Source organism: Salvelinus alpinus, chromosome 3 (genome assembly GCF_045679555.1).
Source record: "Salvelinus alpinus chromosome 3, SLU_Salpinus.1, whole genome shotgun sequence".
NCBI classification, from domain to species: Eukaryota; Metazoa; Chordata; class Actinopteri; order Salmoniformes; family Salmonidae; genus Salvelinus; species Salvelinus alpinus.
The window spans coordinates 91,034,947-91,057,664 of record NC_092088.1 but is presented as its reverse complement, the minus strand read 5'-3'; the positions used below and the strand labels follow the sequence as shown (position 1 = coordinate 91,057,664).

The window sequence follows — 22,718 nt, the reverse complement described above, 5'->3', positions numbered from 1 at the left end:
GAAATCATCAATCAACGAACGGTCCAGCACGTCCCGAGATGGAACCCAACTCCTCTCCTCAGGACCGTAACCCTCCCAATCCACTAAGTACTGGTGACCACGTCCCCGAGAACGCATGTCCATGATCTTCCGTACCTTGTAAATAGGAGCGCCCTCGACAAGGACGGGGGGGGGGGGAGGGAAGACGAACGGGGGCGCGAAGAAAAGGCTTGACACAAGAGACATGGAAGACAGGGTGGACGCGACGAAGATGTTGCGGAAGAAGCAGTCGCACAGCGACAGGATTGACGACCTGAGAGACACGGAACGGACCAATGAACCGTGGAGTCAACTTGCGAGAAGCTGTCGTAAGGGGAAGGTTACGAGTGGAAAGCCACACTCTCTGACCGCGACAATACCTAGGACTCTTAATCCTACGTTTATTGGCGGCTCTCACAGTCTGCGCCCTGTAACGGCAAAGTGCAGACCTGACCCTCCTCCAGGTGCGCTCACAACGTTGGACAAAAGCCTGAGCGGAGGGAACGCTGGACTCGGCGAGCTGGGACGAGAACAGAGGAGGCTGGTACCCAAGACTACTCTGAAACGGAGATAGACCGGTAGCAGACGAAGGAAGCGAGTTGTGAGCGTACTCAGCCCAGGGGAGCTGTTCTGCCCAAGACGCAGGGTTTCGAAACGAAAGGCTGCGTAATATGCGACCAATCGACTGATTGGCCCTTTCTGCTTGACCGTTAGACTGGGGATGAAACCCGGAAGAGAGACTGACGGAAGCACCAATCAAACGACAGAACTCCCTCCAAAACTGTGACGTGAATTGCGGACCTCTGTCTGAAACGGCGTCTAACGGGAGGCCATGAATTCTGAACACATTCTCAATGATGATTTGTGCCGTCTCCTTAGCGGAAGGAAGCTTAGCGAGGGGAATGAAATGTGCCGCCTTAGAGAACCTATCGATAACCGTAAGAATCACAGTCTTCCCCGCAGACGAAGGCAGACCGGTAATAAAGTCTAAGGCGATGTGAGACCATGGTCGAGAAGGAATGGGAAGCGGTCTGAGACGACCGGCAGGAGGAGAGTTACCTGACTTAGTCTGCGCGCAGTCCGAACAAGCAGCCACGAAACGACGCGTGTCCCGCTCCTGAGTAGGCCACCAAAACCGCTGGCGAATAGAAGCAAGCGTACCCCGAACGCCGGGGTGGCCAGCTAACTTGGCAGAGTGAGCCCACTGAAGAACAGCCAGACGAGTAGAGACAGGAACGAACAGAAGGTTACTAGGACAAGCGCGCGGCGACGCAGTGTGAGTGAGTGCTTGCTTTACCTGTCTCTCAATTCCCCAGACAGTCAACCCGACAACACGCCCTTCAGGGAGAATCCCCTCGGGGTCGGTAGAAGCCACAGAAGAACTAAAGAGACGGGATAAGGCATCAGGCTTGGTGTTCTTATTTCCCGGGCGATAGGAAATCACGAACTCGAAACGAGCGAAAAACAACGCCCAACGAGCTTGACGTGCATTAAGTCGTTTGGCCGAACGGATGTACTCAAGGTTCTTATGGTCAGTCCAAACGACAAAAGGGACGGTCGCCCCCTCCAACCACTGTCGCCATTCGCCTATGGCTAAGCGGATGGCGAGCAGTTCGCGGTTACCCACATCATAGTTGCGCTCCGATGGCGACAGGCGATGAGAAAAGTAAGCGCAAGGATGGACCTTATCGTCAGAGTGGAAGCGCTGAGACAGAATGGCTCCCACGCCCACCTCTGAAGCGTCAACCTCGACAATGAATTGTTTAGTGACGTCAGGAGTAACAAGGATAGGGGCGGATGTAAAACGCTTCTTGAGGAGATCAAAAGCTCCCTGGGCGGAACCGGACCACTTAAAGCAAGTCTTGACAGAAGTCAGAGCTGTGAGAGGGGCAGCCACTTGACCGAAATTACGAATGAAACGCCGATAGAAATTAGCGAAACCGAGAAAGCGCTGCAACTCGACACGTGACTTAGGGACGGGCCAATCGCTGACAGCCTGGACCTTAGCGGGATCCATCTGAATGCCTTCAGCGGAAATAACAGAACCGAGAAATGTGACAGAGGAGACATGAAAGGCGCACTTCTCAGCCTTCACGTAGAGACAATTCTCTAAAAGGCGCTGGAGTACACGTCGAACGTGCTGAACATGAATCTCGAGTGACGGTGAAAAAATCAGGATATCGTCAAGGTAAACGAAAACAAAAATGTTCAGCATGTCTCTCAGTACATCATTAACTAATGCCTGAAAGACAGCTGGAGCATTAGCGAGACCGAACGGCAGAACCCGGTATTCAAAATGCCCTAACGGAGTGTTAAACGCCGTTTTCCACTCGTCCCCCTCTCTGATGCGTACGAGATGGTAAGCGTTACGAAGGTCCAACTTAGTAAAGCACCTGGCTCCCTGCAAAATCTCGAAGGCTGACGACATAAGGGGAAGCGGATAACGATTCTTAACCGTTATGTCATTCAGCCCTCGATAATCCACGCAGGGGCGCAGAGTACCGTCCTTCTTCTTAACAAAGAAAAATCCCGCTCCGGCGGGAGAGGAAGAAGGCACCACGGTACCGGCGTCGAGAGAAACAGACAGATAATCCTCGAGAGCCTTACGTTCGGGAGCCGACAGAGAGTATAGTCTACCCCGAGGGGGAGTGGTCCCCGGAAGGAGATCAATACAACAATCATACGACCGGTGAGGAGGAAGGGAGCTGGCTCTGGACCGACTGAAGACCGTGCGCAGATCATGATATTCCTCCGGCACTCCTGTCAAATCACCAGGTTCCTCCTGAGTAGAGGGGACAGAAGACACAGGAGGGATAGCAGACATTAAACACTTCACATGACAAGAAACGTTCCAGGATAGGATAGAATTACTAGACCAATTAATAGAAGGATTATGACATACTAGCCAGGGATGACCCAAAACAACAGGTGTAAAAGGTGAACGAAAAATCAAAAAGGAAATGGTCTCACTGTGGTTACCAGATACTGTGAGGGTTAAAGGTAGTGTCTCACATCTGATACTGGGGAGAAGACTACCATCTAAGGCGAACATGGGCGTGGGCTTCCCTAACTGTCTGAGAGGAATGTCATGTTTCCGAGCCCATGCTTCGTCCATAAAACAACCCTCAGCCCCAGAGTCTATCAAGGCACTGCAGGAAGCAGCCGAACCGGTCCAGCGTAGATGGACCGACAAGGTAGTACAGGATCTTGATGGAGAGACCTGAGTAGTAGCGCTCACCAGTAGCCCTCCGCTTACTGATGAGCTCTGGCTTTTACTGGACATGACATGACAAAATGTCCAGCAGAACCGCAATAGAGGCAAAGGCGGTTGGTGATTCTCCGTTCCCTCTCCTTAGTCGAGATGCGAATACCTCCCAGCTGCATGGGCTCAGTCTCTGAGCCGGTGGGAGGAGATGGTTGAGATGCGGAGAGGGGAAACACCGTTAACGTGTGCTCTCTTCCACGAGCTCGGTGACGAAGATCTACCCGTCGTTCTATGCGGATGGCGAGTGCAATCAAAGAGTCCACGCTGGAAGGAACCTCCCGGGAGAGAATCTCATCCTTAACCTCAGCGTGGAGTCCCTCCAGAAAACGAGCGAGCAACGCCGGCTCGTTCCAGTCACTGGATGCAGCAAGAGTGCGAAACTCTATAGAGTAATCCGTTATGGATCGATCACCTTGACCTAGGGAAGCCAGGGCCCTGGAAGCCTCCTTCCCAAAAACTGAACGATCAAAAACCCGTATCATCTCCTCTTTAAAGTTCTGATAATCGTTAGAACACTCAGCCCTTGCCTCCCAGATAGCTGTGCCCCACTCCCGAGCCCGACCAGTAAGGAGTGATATGACGTAAGCGATCCGAGCTCTCTCACTAGAGTACGTGTTGGGCTGGAGAGAGAACACAATATCACACTGGGTGAGAAAAGAGCGACACTCAGTGGGCTGCCCAGAGTAACATGGTGGGTTATTAACCCTAGGTTCCGGAGACTCGGAAGACCAGGAAGTAGCTGGTGGCACGAGACGAAGACTCTGAAACTGTCCAGAGAGATCGGAGACCTGAGCGGCCAGGGTCTCAACGGCATGACGAGCAGCAAACAATTCCTGCTCGTGTCTGCCGAGCATTGCTCCCTGGAACTCGACGGCAGTGTTGAGAGAATCCATAGTCGCTGGGTCCATCTTGGTCGGATTCTTCTGTTATGCTGGTGAATGAGGACCCAAAAGCGACGTAATAGTAACAGAGTCTTTATTCCAGTATAAAACAAATAATGATTCTCCTGGATATATCAATGGTCAATCCAAAACAGGAAACTGAAATCCTCTCGTCAATAGAGAGGAACGACTGGAGACGCGACCACAGACTGCAGGTCGCTTCAGGAAGGCACTGGCCGTAGCTGACATAGACACCTGCTCACACGCAGCATCTGAAGAAGGCAAAGAACACGACAGGGCGGAACAAGGACACAGGAACAGCAAACATCAAACAAGAATCCGACAAGGACAGAAGCGGAAAACAGAGGGAGAAATAGGGACTCTAATCAGAGGGCAAAATAGGGGACAGGTGTGAAAGAGTAAATGAGGTCGTAGGGAGAATGAGAAACAGCTGGGAGCAGGAACGGAACGATAGAGAGAGAGAGCGGGAGAGGGAGAGAGGGAGGAGGAGAGAGAGAGAGAGAAAGAGGGAAAGAACCTAATAAGACCAGCAGAGGGAAGCACAGGGACAAGACATGATCAAAGACAAAACATGACAAGTTAACTGTAATGTTGTCCTCACCTCTCACTAGTTAACAGTAATGTTGTCCTCACCTCTCACTAGTTAACTGTAATGTTGTCCTCATCTCTCACTAGTTAACTGTAATGTTGTCCTCACCTCTCACTAGTTAACTGTAATGTTGTCCTCATCTCTCACTAGTTAACTGTAATGTTGTCCTCACCTCTCACTAGTTAACTGTAATGTTGTCCTCACCTCTCACTAGTTAACTGTAATGTTGTCCTCACCTCTCACTAGTTAACTGTAATGTTGTCACCTCTCACTAGTTAACTGTAATGTTGTCCTCACCTCTCACTAGTTAACTATAATGTTGTCCTCACCTCTCACTAGTTAACTGTAATGTTGTCACCTCTCACTAGTTAACTGTAATGTTGTCCTCACCTCTCACTAGTTAACTATAATGTTGTCCTCACCTCTCACTAGTTAACTGTAATGTTGTCCTCACCTCTCACTAGTTAACTGTAATGTTGTCACCTCTCACTAGTTAACTGTAATGTTGTCCTCACCTCTCACTAGTTAACTATAATGTTGTCCTCACCTCTCACTAGTTAACTGTAATGTCTTCACCTCTCACTAGTTAACTGTAATGTTGTCACCTCTCACTAGTTAACTGTAATGTTGTCCTCACCTCTCACTAGTTAACTGTAATGTTGTCCTCATCTCTCACTAGTTAACTGTAATGTTGTCCTCACCTCTCACTAGTTAACTGTAATGTTGTCCTCACCTCTCACTAGTTAACTGTAATGTTGTCCTCACCTCTCACTAGTTAACTGTAATGTTGTCCTCACCTCTCACTAGTTAACTGTAATGTTGTCCTCACCTCTCACTAGTTAACTGTAATGTTGTCCTCACCTCTCACTAGTTAACTGTAATGTTGTCCTCATCTCTCACTAGTTAACTGTAATGTTGTCCTCACCTCTCACTAGTTAACTGTAATGTTGTCCTCAACTCTCACTAGTTAACTGTAATGTTGTCCTCACCTCTCACTAGTTAACTGTAATGTTGTCCTCATCTCTCACTAGTTAACTGTAATGTTGTCCTCACCTCTCACTAGTTAACTGTAATGTTGTCCTCATCTCTCACTAGTTAACTATAATGTTGTCCTCACCTCTCACTAGTTAACTGTAATGTCTTCACCTCTCACTAGTTAACTGTAATGTTGTCACCTCTCACTAGTTAACTGTAATGTTGTCCTCACCTCTCACTAGTTAACTGTAATGTTGTCCTCATCTCTCACTAGTTAACTGTAATGTTGTCCTCACCTCTCACTAGTTAAATGTAATGTTGTCCTCACCTCTCACTAGTTAACTGTAATGTTGTCCTCACCTCTCACTAGTTAACTGTAATGTTGTCCTCACCTCTCACTAGTTAACTGTAATGTTGTCCTCAACTCTCACTAGTTAACTGTAATGTTGTCCTCAACTCTCACTAGTTAACTGTAATGTTGTCCTCACCTCTCACTAGTTAACTGTAATGTTGTCCTCACATCTCACTAGTTAACTGTAATGTTGTCCTCACCTCTCACTAGTTAACTGTAATGTTGTCCTCACCTATCACTAGTTAACTGTAATGTTGTCCTCACCTCTCACTAGTTAACTGTAATGTTGTCCTCGTCTCTCACTAGTTAACTGTAATGTTGTCCTCACCTCTCGCTAGTTAACTGTAATGTTGTCCTCACCTCTCACTAGTTAACTGTAATGTTGTCCTCGTCTCTCACTAGTTAACTGTAATGTTGTCCTCACCTCTCACTAGTTAACCATAATGTTGTCCTCACCTCTCACTAGTTAACTGTAATGTTGTCCTCACCTCTCACTAGTTAACTGTAATGTTGTCCTCACCTCTCACTAGTTAACTGTAATGTTGTCCTCACCTCTCACTAGTTAACTATAATGTTGTCCTCACCTCTCACTAGTTAACTGTAATGTTGTCCTCACCTCTCACTAGTTAACTATAATGTTGTCCTCACCTCTCACTAGTTAACTGTAATGTCTTCACCTCTCACTAGTTAACTGTAATGTTGTCCTCACCTCTCACTAGTTAACCATAATGTTGTCCTCACCTCTCACTAGTTAACTGTAATGTTGTCCTCACCTCTCACTAGTTAACTGTAATGTTGTCCTCACCTCTCACTAGTTAACTATAATGTTGTCCTCACCTCTCACTAGTTAACTGTAATGTTGTCCTCACCTCTCACTAGTTAACTGTAATGTTGTCCTCACCTCTCACTAGTTAACTGTAATGTTGTCCTCACCTCTCACTAGTTAACTGTAATGTTGTCCTCACCTCTCACTAGTTAACCATAATGTTGTCCTCACCTCTCACTAGTTAACTGTAATGTTGTCCTCACCTCTCACTAGTTAACTGTAATGTTGTCCTCACCTCTCACTAGTTAACCATAATGTTGTCCTCACCTCTCACTAGTTAACTGTAATGTTGTCCTCACCTCTCACTAGTTAACCATAATGTTGTCCTCACCTCTCACTAGTTAACTGTAATGTTGTCCTCACCTCTCACTAGTTAACTGTAATGTTGTCCTCACCTCTCACTAGTTAACTGTAATATTGTCCTCACCTCTCACTAGGTAACTATAATGTTGTCCTCACCTCTCACTAGTTAACTGTAATGTTGTCCTCACCTCTCACTAGTTAACTGTAATATTGTCCTCACCTCTCACTAGGTAACTATAATGTTGTCCTCACCTCTCACTAGTTAACTATAATGTTGTCCTCACCTCTCACTAGTTAACTGTAATGTTGTCCTCACCTCTCACTAGTTAACTGTAATGTTGTCCTCACCTCTCACTATTTAACTGTAATGTTGTCCTCGTCTCTCACTAGTTAACTGTAATGTTGTCCTCGTCTCTCACTAGTTAACTGTAATGTTGTCCTCGTCTCTCACTAGGTAACTGTAATGTTGTCCTCGTCTCTCTAGATCTATCCAGGTGCAGTGGAGCTGATGCAGGTCATCGAGGAATTTATCCACATCGTTGGCCTGGGCATGAAGGACTTCCACAACGCCTATCTGATGACTGGAAACTTGGGTAAGAAACACAGACAGATCTATTCTCACAGCCCACAGGCCTGGGATGGTTGTCCCACAGCCTCATTTTTCTCCACAACCCAGCCACCCAGCTGGGTGAAAGTAACAATTATCAATTCGATGTTCAATGATCAATCGTCCATGTGTGAATAAACAAAATGTTACTGCTGCTGACTCCCTTAGTCAATTCCCTCTCCATCCATCAGTAATCTGGGATAAATGATGCATGGAGGGGAGGGGAGGGGAATGAGGGAGGGGAGGAAGGAAGGAAGGAAGAAGGAGATGGAGGCTTAGCCTAACAAACAACAACTAATCAATATGGTTATTTAAAACCTAGCTTGTGATTAACTCCTAAGAATACACTCACGTCCGATGTTCCCATATCAACCATGTCTTCAGTGGGTAGAAACCGTGGTCAGGGTGAGTCAACCATAGAATTCATCTCAAGTCTCTAGGTCCACTATTCCAATAGAACCCTCCTAACACAGATCTAGTTCCAGTATTCCAATAGAACCCTCCTAACACAGATCTAGTTCCAGTATTCCAATAGAACCCTCCTAACACAGATCTAGTTCCAGTATTCCAATAGAACCCTCCTAACACAGATCTAGTTCCAGTATTCCAATAGAACCCTCCTAACACAGATCTAGTTCCAGTATTCCAATAGAACCCTCCTAACACAGATCTAGTTCCAGTATTCTAATAGAACCCTCCTAACACAGATCTAGTTCCAGTATTCCAATAGAACCCTCCTAACACAGATCTAGTTCCAGTATTCCAATAGAACCCTCCTAACACAGATCTAGTTCCAGTATTCCAATAGAACCCTCCTAACACAGATCTAGTTCCAGTATTCCAATAGAACCCTCCTAACACAGATCTAGTTCCAGTATTCTAATAGAACCCTCCTAACACAGATCTAGTTCCAGTATTCCAATAGAACCCTCCTAACACAGATCTAGTTCCAGTATTCCAATAGAACCCTCCTAACATAGATCTAGTTCCAGTATTCTAATAGAACCCTCCTAACACAGATCTAGGCCCAGTATTCCAATAGAACCCTCCTAACACAGATCTAGTTCCAGTATTCCAATAGAACCCTCCTAACACAGATCTAGTTCCAGTATTCCAATAGAACCCTCCTAACACAGATCTAGTTCCAGTATTCCAATAGAAGCCTCCTAACACAGATCTAGATCCAGTATTCCAATAGAACCCTCCTAACACAGATCTAGTTCCAGTATTCCAATAGAACCCTCCTAACACAGATCTAGGTCCAGTATTCCAATAGAACCCTCCTAACACAGATCTAGTTCCAGTATTCCAATAGAACCCTCCTAACACAGATCTAGGACCAGTATTCCAATAGAAGCCTCCTAACACAGATCTAGTTCCAGTATTCCAATAGAACCCTCCTAACACAGATCTAGTTCCAGTATTCCAATAGAACCCTCCTAACACAGATCTAGTTCCAGTATTCCAATAGAACCCTCCTAACACAGATCTAGTTCCAGTATTTCAATAGAACCCTCCTAACACAGATCTAGTTCCAGTATTCCAATAGAACCCTCCTAACACAGATCTAGTTCCAGTATTCAAATAGAATCCTCCTAACACAGATCTAGTTCCAGTATTCCAATAGAACCCTCCTAACACAGATCTAGTTCCAGTATTCAAATAGAACCCTCCTAACACAGATCTAGATCCACTATTCCAATAGAACCCTCCTAACACAGATCTAGGTCCAGTATTCCAATAGAATCCTCCTAACAGAGATCTAATTCCAGTATTCCAATAGAACCCTCCTAACACAGATCTAGGTCCAGTATTTCAATACAACCCTCCTAACACAGATCTAGTTCCAGTATTCCAATAGAACCCTCCTAACACAGATCTAGGACCAGTATTCCAATAGAACCCTCCAAACACAGATCTAGGACCAGTATTCCAATAGAACCCTCCTAACACAGATCTAGGACCAGTATTCCAATAGAAGCCTCCTAACACAGATCTAGATCCAGTATTCCAATAGAACCCTCCTAACAGAGATCTAATTCCAGTATTCCAATAGAACCCTCCTAACACAGATCTAGGTCCAGTATTTCAATAGAACCCTCCTAACACAGATCTAGTTCCAGTATTCCAATAGAACCCTCCTAACACAGATCTAGGACCAGTATTCCAATAGAACCCTCCAAACACAGATCTAGGACCAGTATTCCAATAGAACCCTCCTAACACAGATCTAGGACCAGTATTCCAATAGAAGCCTCCTAACACAGATCTAGATCCAGTATTCCAATAGAACCCTCCTAACACAGATCTAGGACCAGTATTCCAATAGAACCCTCCTAACACAGATCTAGGACCAGTATTCCAATAGAACCCTCCTAACACAGATCTAGTTCCAGTATTCCAATAGAACCCTCCTAACACAGATCTAGGACCAGTATTCCAATAGAAGCCTCCTAACACAGATCTAGGACCAGTATTCCAATAGAACCCTCCTAACACAGATCTACGACAACTATTCCAATAGAACCCTCCTAACACAGATCTAGGACCAGTATTCCAATAGAACCCTCCTAACACAGATCTAGGTCCAGTATTCCAATAGAACCCTCCTAACACAGATCTAGTTCCAGTATTCCAATAGAACCCTCCTAACACAGATCTAGGACCAGTATTCCAATAGAACCCTCCTAACACAGATCTAGGACCAGTATTCCAATAGAACCCTCCTAACACAGATCAAGGCCCAGTATTCCCATATAACCCTCCTAACACAGATTAAGGCCCAGTATTCCCATATAACCCTCCTAACACAGATTGAGGTCCAGTATTCCAATAGAACCCTCCTAACACAGATCTAGATCCAGTATTCCCATAGAACCCTCCTAACACAGATCAAGGCCCAGTATTCCCATGTAACCCTCCTAACACAGATTGAGGTCCAGTATTCCCATATAACCCTCCTAACACAGATTGAGGTCCAGTATTCCAATAGAAACAGTGTGGATAGTTAGGCTACACACAGTACTGTCAGATCTCAGAGGGAAGTTGGAATGGAGATTCTCAGCATATTTGGATGATATTGGTTGTAATGGCATCCCATTCATTGTGTTACCTATTTATTTTGTATTTCTGTGGGGTTGTGAGTCACGTTTATAGAAACTGTAATTATTTCAGCAGCAGGATATAAAAAATGCACAATACAAAACATCTCCATTGGTGTTCCTCAGCTACCTCTCAACATACCAGACTTGATAAAACCTTGATGGGTTCTCCTGTTTTAAATCGATTCATCGTAAACACACAGCACTTCCGTCAACCAAAGCCAAGGTCACGTATAATTACACATACCTGTGGATCCTAATGATACTCATGTTAGAAGGGCTGTGTCCCAAATGGCAACCTATTCCCTACCCTATTCCTTACATAGTGCACTGCTTTTGACTAGAGCCCTATGAGCCCTGTTCAAAAGTAGTGCATTATTTAGAGAATAGTGTGCCATTTGGGACGCATGTCACTTGAAACATTGAAGAAAAAGTGGGCCCTAGAAAGTCAGGATGAATCATAACCTCACCAGAGACTCTTTGTGATGAAAGAAAATGGTCTCTTTATTATGGGTCCTCCTAAGTGCGTCTCAGATGCCCTTGTTTGTGTCCTGAGTGGCACCCTATTCCCTGTGTAGTGCATTACTTTTTACCAGGGCCCATAGGGTATCCCATTGGGTTCTGGTCAAATGTAGTAACTTGTATTAGAAGATAGGGTGCCCTTTGGGACACAGACGTTATGTGGAAGAAGCATTTATACACACTGGAGCAAACCAAGCATTCCTTTAAAATCTCACCCACTTTTATGCTACTTTTATCTTAAATACGTCTTTCCCTGACAGAAACAGAAAGACATTCGTATCACAGAGTCTATCCCTGACATAAATACTTTCTCTTCACAAAATGTTGTAAAAGCTGAAAGAACAAACTGTCTGTCATGTGAATAGACCGATGGATTTCACTTTCAGTGTCTTCTGGTTAAAATGATACAGACTTCCTAATGGATACTGACGCAGATAGACAGAATGAACGGATATACAGCAATCTGTGACTGTTGTTTACATATGAGATGTCAGAGATATTAGAGTCATCTCCTTCACTCTGCTTCCAAGTGGAAGAAAACCAACAGTCGTTTTGATTTACATCTTCTGGCATACATTTTACCAGAACCACAGAGTACACCTAAAAGAGGAAACTAACTAACTCCTATGTTTTGGTCCTGATCACTGTCCTCGGTCCTGTCCACTGTCCTCGGTCCTGTCCGCTGTCCTCGGACCTGTCCGCTGTCCTCGTTCCTGACCACTGTCCTCATTCCTGACCACTGTCCTCGGTCCTGACCACTGTCCTCGGACCTGTCCGCTGTCCTTGGTCCTGACCACTGTCCTTGGCCCTGACCACTGCTTGGTTACTGCTTCTTTAATACTTACTTTCAGGCTGCAGTGCTACCACAATACACTACACACACACATACACACACAGACACAGACACAGAGACAGAGAGAGAGAGAGACAGAGAGAGAGAGAAAGAGAGCGACACACACACTACACAGATTGCTTACATCTTGTTGAATAATGTAGCAGCAGTCTCAGTGGTATTTCATTTCCCAGTCAACCACAAACCTACACTACCTCCCTGTCTGGAAGGAAGAATAGAACTATGATCATTATTTATTCATGCAAATTAATACACTTCTGTATTGCGGCGGTTTAGGCACCTCTTGAGGAGACATTCATCCAGAGCTGTGTACACATACTATTTGAAACCATTTCAAAAACGTTTGCTGGGCTTGATTGAACTCATCTGGTGCAATGGAGCCAGTACAATAGTCACACAAGTACAAACCCCGCCCATTTGGCACTCCAGACCAGTTTAGCAAATACTGTTTTTATTTGAAAGATTTCAAATAGTATTTAAACCCAGGTGTGAATTATTCTTTACCGGACTTTACAATGTGGCTAACATATATAACCCAAGTATTACACTGTAAACACACCCACTGGTAACAGACGTCATTTACAATGTGGCTAACGTATAACCCAAATATTACACTGTAAACACACCCACTGGTAACAGACGTCATTTACAATGTGGCTAACGTATAACCCAATTATTACACTGTGAACACACCCACTGGTAACAGACGTCATTTCAACGTCTAGTTTTGATATACATTTGGTTGAGTTGTCAACTAACTTGAATTCAATGTGGAATCAACAAAACATGTTTCCATGTCCTTTTAAGTTAAAAGTTTGGTGAAAAAAGACAAGTAATCAGGTTAGATACTGGTCTGATTATGTATTCGGGAGATACAGAATATATTCCCCACAAACGATGCAACGTAGCATTCATTAAGAGACCATTATAATACATTATAATCTTCTTTCCACTAGGTGAATTAAGTTAATGGACATGTCCAAAGAGGGTTGAAATGCCTCTGGCTGCATACCAAATAGTACACTTTCCCTTTAAAGAGCTCTGGTCATAAGAAGTGCACTATATAATGAATCGGGGGCCATTTGGGATGCAGGCTATGCTAATGGAAGGCATTAGCCTCTTCTCTGATTGGATTGCAGGCTATGCTAATGAAAGGCATTAGCCTCTTCTTTGATTGGGATGCAGGCTATGCTAATAGCAGGCATTAGCCTCTTCTTTGATTGGGATGCAGGCTATGCTAATATCAGGCATTAGCCTCTTCTTTGATTGGGATGCAGGCTATGCTAATAGCAGGCATTAGCCTCTTCTCTGAAACCCATTCAGGATTTAAAGAAAGGGTATTTTGTGCTGTTCTTCTCAGTTATTTTTACACTGTCTAATTTTGCATGAATATATTACTAACTCCATTTTCAATTTATAAGCATTTTGAATATTTATGATAACATGTATAAGCATCTATTAGGGCTTCTTCATGAAAGCTGTTATAAAATAGAATAGTCTCCCTCTGCCACATTGTGAAGATATTAGTAAATATACGATTGGTCAAAATGAAAAGCACTACAGCCACACCCACAAGCCAAATAATCTCATCAACTGTTTTAGTCGAGTCACAAAACATTCTTCCTCCCGAGTCCTGGTGAAACAACAACCAAATAAAACCAACAAGAAATATTGATTTGGACATCGCTCTGTCTTGGCACCGACATTATATTTATTGGAGCGAATCACAACACAGCAGCTTGCTTGTTGTTGGCTAGTTCACTTTGATTAAAGAAATGAAAAGTATTCTGCCTCCCAAACGGCACCCTGTCCCCTATACAGTGCACTTCTTTTGGCCAGAGCCCTACGGGAACCTGGTCAATAGTTGTGCACTACATAAGGAATAGGGTGTCTTTTGGGACATAGCCGTAGTCTTGCTGATACACTGCCGGTGTTAGCCAAGTGATGAGCCAAGCAAGCATGAATCTGGCTGGATAAGGTGTAGCTGCATCATTTCAGATGTAATTTATAGCAGCCTCCTGACACAGGGATAAATACTCTGCTGTCACCACACACCCATCCTCTGCCCTCTCCCTCTTTTAGTCAAATAACCTTGATTGCAAAAAGCTCTCAACTTCACCGGGTAGATTTCCTTTCCCTCACAATCCAACTGAACATGTGCTGCATCTGTAACTTGAGATGTGTAAAACAAGCACATCTTACCAGAAGCACAATACTTTACATAGACATTGTCTAACTTGATGTTAAATTGATGCAGAACAATTATTGTCAAGAATGATGATGTGGACGCTAACGTAGTGGATTCACTGACTCTTGTCTTCTACCTTTATGTCACCAGATGACAATGTAACCTATCTATGGTATTCACCTACAGATGTAGGATCTTAATTTGATCGCAGGAAATGCTGATGAGCTTTATGATTTACATACATTTACTGACAACCCACGCTGACACGCATTCATTATCACGTTTCAGGTGAGATCCAAATGCAGACTGTGTTGAAGTAACAATGTTTATTACAGCAACAGGGGCAGACAAACGACAGGTCAAGGCAGGCAGGGGTCGATAATCCAGAGTAATGGGGCAAAGGTACAGAACGGAAGGCAGGCTCAGAGTCAGGTCAGAGGTTGGTAATTCAGAGTAGGGGCAAAGGTACAGAACGGAAGGCAGGCTCAGAGTCAGGTCAGAGGTTGGTAATTCAGAGTAGGGGCAAAGGTACAGAACGGAAGGCAGGCTCAGAGTCAGGTCAGAGGTTGGTAATTCAGAGTAGGGGCAAAGGTACAGATCGGTACGAAGGCTCAGGGTCAGGGGCAGGCAGAGTGGTCAGGCAGGCGGGCTCAGAGTCATGACAGGCAAGGGTCAAAACCAGGAGGGCGAGAAAAAGAGAAACTGGGGAAAAACAGGCGCTGAGACAAAACGCTGGTTGACTTGACAAACAAAACAAACTGGCAACAGACAAACAGAGAACACAGCTATAAATACACAGGGGATAATGGGGAAGATGGGCGACACCTGGAGGGGGGTGGAGATTAGGGCCTGACAGTTATATTAACAGTATCGCACTTTTTATTTATCTTACTTTTGGCCAGCGAATCACTTAACACCTAGCAAGTGGCATTATGGACTAAACATTAAAATCCTGTTGCTGCAGGATTATTTTGTTGTGACAATACTGGACAAAATAAGATACTACATCTGTATAATGGTGTACAGTGGTTTGTGTGGATTCATTTGGTAGACAGGAGGGTTTTTCTCAAAGACAATATTCAATTCAGTTTATTTATTAGTCTTTTCTCAGAAACATTCTGGAGACCAAAATGATTGCTTTATTTCTTCCTGCCTGGCCCATCTGTGGTGTGTAGAGCCCTGTTTATCTAGACTGTTACCGGGTGGCTCCCTGAAAGGGCCTTTTCTTCTGCTCCCCTGCTGTGACTCACAATGGGACCTCGTCTAAAGCTGTCACGCCACCACGGTGTGTGTGTGTGTCTCTCAATGCGACCTGTGACTAATACTGTCAACCCATTGTGGCTTCACTCAACATCTGCTGCTCTGAACCTCCACTCTCTGTGACTGGCATGTCCCATGGTGCTCTGTGATTCCATGCCCGCTGTCGCTCTGATGATACTGCTGACACACAGACACATACTCACACATTCTCTCTCTCTCTCTCTCTCGCTCGCTCTCCTCCCTTCCACACTGTCACACACTAACACACTCCTACAGTCCGTGGAGTTTTGCCAAACTTCCAATTACATTAGAGAGACAAGGAACATTGGTGCTCTGCAGGCTTAGCCCCATCATCCCCAGACTGAAGGACCACCATGATGTAGGACCACCATGATGTAGGACCATCAGACTGTAGTACCATCAGACTGTAGTACCACCATGCTGTAGTACCATCAGACTGTAGTACCATCAGACTGTAGTACCATCAGACTGTAGAACCACCAGACTGTAGGACCACCATGCTGTAGGACCATCAGACTGTAGTACCATCAGACTGTAGTACCACCATGCTGTAGTACCATCAGACTGTAGTACCATCAGACTGTAGAACCACCAGACTGTAGTACCATCAGACTGTATTACCATCAGACTGTAGTACCATCAGACTGTAGAACCACCAGACTGTAGTACCACCAGACTGTAGTACCATCAGACTGTAGTACCGCCATGCTGTAGTACCATCAGACCGTAGTACCATCAGACTGTAGTACCACCATGCTGTAGTACCACCATGCTGTAGTACAATCAGACTGTAGTACCATCAGACTGTAGTACCATCAGACTGTAGTACCATCAGACTGTAGAACCACCAGACTGTAGTACCATCAGACTGCAATAGCATCAGACTGTAGAACCATCAGACTGCAGTACCATCAGACTGTAAAACCACCAGAATGTAGTACCATCAGACTGTAGTACCATCAGACTGTAGCACCATCAGACTGTAATACCACCGGACTGTAGTGCCATCAGACTGTAGTGCCATCAGACTGTAGTACCATCAGACTGTAGTACCACCGGACTGTAGTACCATCAGACTGTAGTATCATCGGACTGTAAAACCATCATACTGTAATGCTATCATACCGTAGTGCAATCAAACTGGAGTACCATCAGACCTTAAAACCATCAGACTGTAGTACCATCAAACTGTAGTACCATCAGAATGTAGTACCATCAGATTGTAGTACCACCAGACTGTAGTACCACCAGACTGTAGTACCACCAGACTGTAGTACCATCTGACTGTAATACCACCGGACTGTAGTACCACCGGACTGTAGTACCATCAGACTGTAGTACCATCAGACTGTAGCACCATCAAACTGTAGTACCATCAGACTGCAGTACCATCAGACTGTAGTACCACCAGACTGTAGTACCATCAGACTGTAGTACCATCAGACTGTAGCACCATCAGACTGTAGCACCATCAGACTGTAGTACCATAAGACTGTAGTACCCTCAGACTGTAATACCATCAGACTGTAGAACCACCAGACTGTAGTACCACCAGACTGTAGTACCATCAGACTGTAGTACCACCATGCTGTAGTACCACCAGACTGTAGTACCATCCAGACTGTAGTACCATCAGACTGTAGTACCACCGGACTGTAATACCACCGGACTGGGGTTAGGACTGTGGCTTGGACCATGTCATCAACCCCCTGGTGTAGGGTTAGTACTGGGGCTTGGACCAGGTCATCAACCCCCTGGTGTAGGGTTAGGACTGGGGCTTGGACCAGGTCATCAACCCCCTGGTGTAGGGTTAGGACTGGGGCTTGGACCATGTCATCAACCCCCTGGTGTAGGGTTAGGACTGGGGCTTGGACCATGTCATCAACCCCCTGGTGTAGGGTTAGGACTGGGGCTTGGACTATGTCATCAACCCCCTGGTGTAGGGTTAGTACTGGGGCTTGAACCAGGTCATCAACCCCCTGGTGTAGGGTTGGTACTGGGGCTTGGACCATGTCATCAACCCCCTGGTGTAGGGATAGTACTGGGGCTTGGACCAGGTCATCAACCCCCTGGTGTAGGGTTAGTACTGGGGCTTGGACCAGGTCATCAACCCCCTGGTGTAGGGATAGTACTGGGGCTTGGACCATGTCATCAACCCCCTGGTGTAGGGTTAGTACTGGGGCTTGAACCATGTCATCAACCCCCTGGTGTAGGGTTAGGACTGGGGCTTGGACCAGGTCATCAACCCCCTGGTGTAGGGTTAGTACTGGGGCTTGAACCAGGTCATCAACCCCTGGTGTAGGGTTAGGACTGGGGCTTGGACCATGTCATCAACCCCCTGGTGTAGGGTTAGGACTGGGGCTTGAACCAGGTCATCAACCCCCTGGTGTAGGGTTAGGACTGGGGCTTGGACCAAGTCATCAACCCCCTGGTGTAGGGTTAGTACTGGGGCTTGGACCAGGTCATCAACCCCCTGGTGTAGGGTTAGGACTGGGGCTTGGACCAAGTCATCAACCCCCTGGTGTAGGGTTAGGACTGGGGCTTGGACTATGTCATCAACCCCCTGGTGTAGGGTTAGTACTGGGGCTTGGACCAGGTCATCAACCCCCTGGTGTAGGGTTAGTACTGGGGCTTGGACCATGTCATCAACCCCCTGGTGTAGGGTTAGTACTGGGGCTTGGACCAGGTCATCAACCCCCTGGTGTAGGGTTAGGACTGGGGCTTGGACCAAGTCATCAACCCCCTGGTGTAGGGTTAGGACTGGGGCTTGGACCAAGTCATCAACCCCCTGGTGTAGGGTTAGTACTGGGGCTGAACCATGTCAGGGGGTGACCTGGGGGGCTCCGAGGTCGTGAGAGGGGGGTGACCTGGGGAGCTCTGAGGTCGTGAGAGGGGGGTGACCTGGGAGGCTCTGAGGTCGTGAGAGGGGGGTGACCTGGGGGGCTCTGAGGTCGTGAGAGGGGGGTGACCTGGGGGGCTCTGAGGTCGTGAGAGGGGGGTGACCTGGTGGGCTCTGAGGTCGTGAAGGGGGGGTGACCTGGGGGGCTCTGATGTCGTGAGAGGGGGGTGACCTGGGGGGCTCTGAGGTCGTGAGAGGGGGGTGACCTGGGAGGCTCTGAGGTCGTGAGAGGGGGGTGACCTGGGGGGCTCTGAGGTCATGAGAGGGGGGTGACCTGGGGGGCTCTGAGGTCGTGAGAGGGGGGTGACCTGGGGGGCTCTGAGGTCGTGAGAGGGGGGTGACCTGGTGGGCTCTGAGGTCGTGAGAGGGGGGTGACCTGGGGGGCTCTGAAGTCGTGAGAGGGGGGTGACCTGGGGGGCTCTGAGGTCGTGAGAGGGGGGTGACCTGGGGGGCTCTGAGGTCGTGAGAGGGGGGTGACCTGGGGGGCTCTGAGGTCGTGAGAGGGGGGTGACCTGGTGGGCTCTGAGGTCGTGAGAGGGGGGTGACCTGGGGGGCTCTGAAGTCGTGAGAGGGGGGTGACCTGGGGGGCTCTGAGGTCGTGAGAGGGGGGTGACCTGGGGGGCTCTGAGGTCGTGAGAGGGGGGTGACCTGGGGGGCTCTGAAGTCGTGAGAGGGGGGTGACCTGGGGGGCTCTGAGGTCGTGAGAGGGGGGTGACCTGGGGGGCTCTGAGGTCGTGAGAGGGGGGTGACCTGGGGGGCTCCGAGGTCATGAGAGCGGGGTGACCTTAGGGGGCTCTGAAGTACTGGAACATTGTAATAAAGCAGTGCATGTCATTGCATTTGTGTAGTGACATATAGGATTAGAGTAGAGGCCTTACAGAAGTTGTCACATGGGGAAAAAAATTGTACTTGGGTCCAGGAAGAATGGCCTTTTATAAAGACATTTGGTGCAATTGTACATCATCTATATTACTTTAGAATAATATGTTTTTATACAGCACAAATGATCGAAATGACAGGCTACTTTGACGCTGACAAACTGATATCAATAAAAACGACCTCATCTTGAATCGATCAATAGCCTAGGCCTAGGTGTGTGGAGACTTATTGTACAATATGAGGAGGAAATGACAGTCCTAGAAAAGCTTTCCAGTTTCACTGACTCACCCAATGATGCACAGCTCACTGGCCGCTGATGGCCAATACTCTCATGCTGAAAGCCTGTCTCTCTTGTTTTCCTGTGTAAAACAATGTTTGCTCAGTAGGCCTATTTGGAAGTTGATCAAATATTTTAATGGTCTACATTCAGATTATAGTCTTCTCCTTTAAGCATGAGCCATTTGCTTTCCGACCTGTGTATTTCCGCAATTGTATTTGAAATATTGTGAAAGCCTGGTTCTGGCTGCATGCTGTTTACTGACAGATTTGTTGTGCGTTCCCGGGCTATATGCTTTGTGATTGGGTTACATGAACACAATCCACAGCTAGGTTATTTTTTTAAAGAAGCTATTCATCCTCTGTGTCTAAATTATAGGCCTACTTCTGGTATAGTATTCTGTAGTATTTCATTTCTTTCTGAACTGACAGCAGTAATTCTATAACTTTGGCAAATTTATTTCAATTAATCAGAGGTACTGCAGCTCCTCCTGCGCTCTTGCCACGGCTATGATTCTATAAGGAAAGAAATGAAGTGCAATGCTGGAGAGATGAGAGTTGCAGGCTCATGTCTAGCAGAGAGAGGGAGCGCGATCATAGAAAGGGAATCTCATTCTAGTTCTGAGGGAGATACAGGAGTGCGTCTCTCTCACCACAGTACCGGCCACGCGTTGGTCTCATTCTAGTTCTGAGGGAGATACAGGAGTGCGTCTCTCTCTCACCACAGTACCGGCCACGCGTTGGTCTCATTCTAGTTCTGAGGGAGATACAGGAGTGTTTCTCTCTCTCACCACAGTACCGGCCACACGTTGGTCTCATTCTAGTTCTGAGGGAGATACAGGAGTGTTTCTCTCTCTCACCACAGCACCGGCAACGCGTTGGTCTCATTCTAATTCTGAGGGAGATACAGGAGTGTTTCTCTCTCTCACCACAGCACCGGCCACGTGTTGGTCTCATTCTAGTTCTGAGGGAGATACAGGAGTGCTTCTCTCTCTCACCACAGTACCGGCCACACGTTGGTCTCATTCTAGTTCTGAGGGAGATACAGGAGTGCTTCTCTCTCTCACCACAGTACCGGCCACGCGTTGGTCTCATTCTAGTTCTGAGGGAGATACAGGAGTGCGTCTCACTCACCACAGTACCGGCCACACGTTGGTCTCATTCTAGTTCTGAGGGAGATACAGGAGTGCGTCTCTCTCACCACAGTACCGGCCACGCGTTGGTCTCATTCTAGTTCTGAGGGAGATACAGGAGTGCGTCTCTCTCACCACAGCACCGGCCACACGTTGGTCTCATTCTAGTTCTGAGGGAGATACAGGAGTGTTTCTCTCTCTCACCACAGTACCGGCCACGTGTTGGTCTCATTCTAGTTCTGAGGGAGATACAGGAGTGCGTCTCTCTCACCACAGTACCGGCCACACGTTGGTCTCATTCTAGTTCTGAGGGAGATACAGGAGTGTTTCTCTCACTCACCACAGTACCGGCCACGTGTTGGTCTCATTCTAGTTCTGAGGGAGATACAGGAGTGTTTCTCTCTCTCACCACAGCACCGGCCACGTGTTGGTCTCATTCTAGTTCTGAGGGAGATACAGGAGTGCTTCTCTCTCTCACCACAGTACCGGCCACACGTTGGTCTCATTCTAGTTCTGAGGGAGATACAGGAGTGCTTCTCTCTCTCACCACAGTACCGGCCACACGGTGGTTTCATTCTAGTTCTGAGGGAGATACAGGAGTGTTTCTCTCTCTCACCACAGCACCGGCCACGTGTTGGTCTCATTCTAGTTCTGAGGGAGATACAGGAGTGCTTCTCTCTCTCACCACAGTACCGGCCACGTGTTGGTCTCATTCTAGTTCTGAGGGAGATACAGGGGTGCTTCTCTCTCTCACCACAGTACCGGCCACACGGTGGTCTCATTCTAGTTCTGAGGGAGATACAGGAGTGCTTCTCTCTCTCACCACAGTACCGGCCACGTGTTGGTCTCATTCTAATTCTGAGGGAGATACAGGGGTGCTTCTCTCTCTCACCACAGCACCGGCCACACGTTGGTCTCATTCTAGTTCTGAGGGAGATACAGGAGTGCTTCTCTCTCTCACCACAGTACCGGCCACACGTTGGTCTCATTCTAGTTCTGAGGGAGATACAGGAGTGCTTCTCTCTCTCACCACAGTACCGGCCACGCGTTGGTCTCATTCTAGTTCTGAGGGAGATACAGGAGTGTTTCTCTCTCTCACCACAGCACCGGCCACGTGTTGGTCTCATTCTAGTTCTGAGGGAGATACAGGAGTGTTTCTCTCTCTCACCACAGCACCGGCCACGTGTTGGTCTCATTCTAGTTCTGAGGGAGATACAGGAGTGCTTCTCTCTCTCACCACAGTACCGGCCACACGTTGGTCTCATTCTAGTTCTGAGGGAGATACAGGAGTGCTTCTCTCTCTCACCACAGTACCGGCCACACGTTGGTCTCATTCTAGTTCTGAGGGAGATACAGGAGTGTTTCTCTCTCTCACCACAGTACCGGCCACGTGTTGGTCTCCTTCTAATTCTGAGGGAGATACAGGGGTGCTTCTCTCTCTCACCACAGCACCGGCCACACGTTGGTCTCATTCTAGTTCTGAGGGAGATACAGGAGTGCTTCTCTCTCTCACCACAGTACCGGCCACGCGTTGGTCTCATTCTAGTTCTGAGGGAGATACAGGAGTGTTTCTCTCTCTCACCACAGTACCGGCCACGTGTTGGTCTCATTCTAGTTCTGAGGGAGATACAGGAGTGCGTCTCTCTCACCACAGTACCGGCCACACGTTGGTCTCATTCTAGTTCTGAGGGAGATACAGGAGTGTTTCTCTCACTCACCACAGTACCGGCCACGTGTTGGTCTCATTCT

At 47.0% G+C, this 22,718-nt stretch overlaps 1 protein-coding gene across 13 annotated transcripts in view; it reads left to right on the top strand.

The window, feature by feature from the left end:
* Nucleotides 1-22,718, top strand: part of adgrb3 (adhesion G protein-coupled receptor B3) — a 368,383-nt gene that overhangs the window by 236,446 nt on the left and 109,219 nt on the right. For all 13 annotated transcript variants that reach the window (XM_071394473.1, XM_071394478.1, XM_071394475.1 and 10 more), the window contains one exon: nucleotides 7,715-7,823. In XM_071394473.1, coding sequence (XP_071250574.1) covers nucleotides 7,715-7,823 — 109 coding nt within the window. The remainder of the gene's footprint in view (nucleotides 1-7,714; nucleotides 7,824-22,718) is intronic.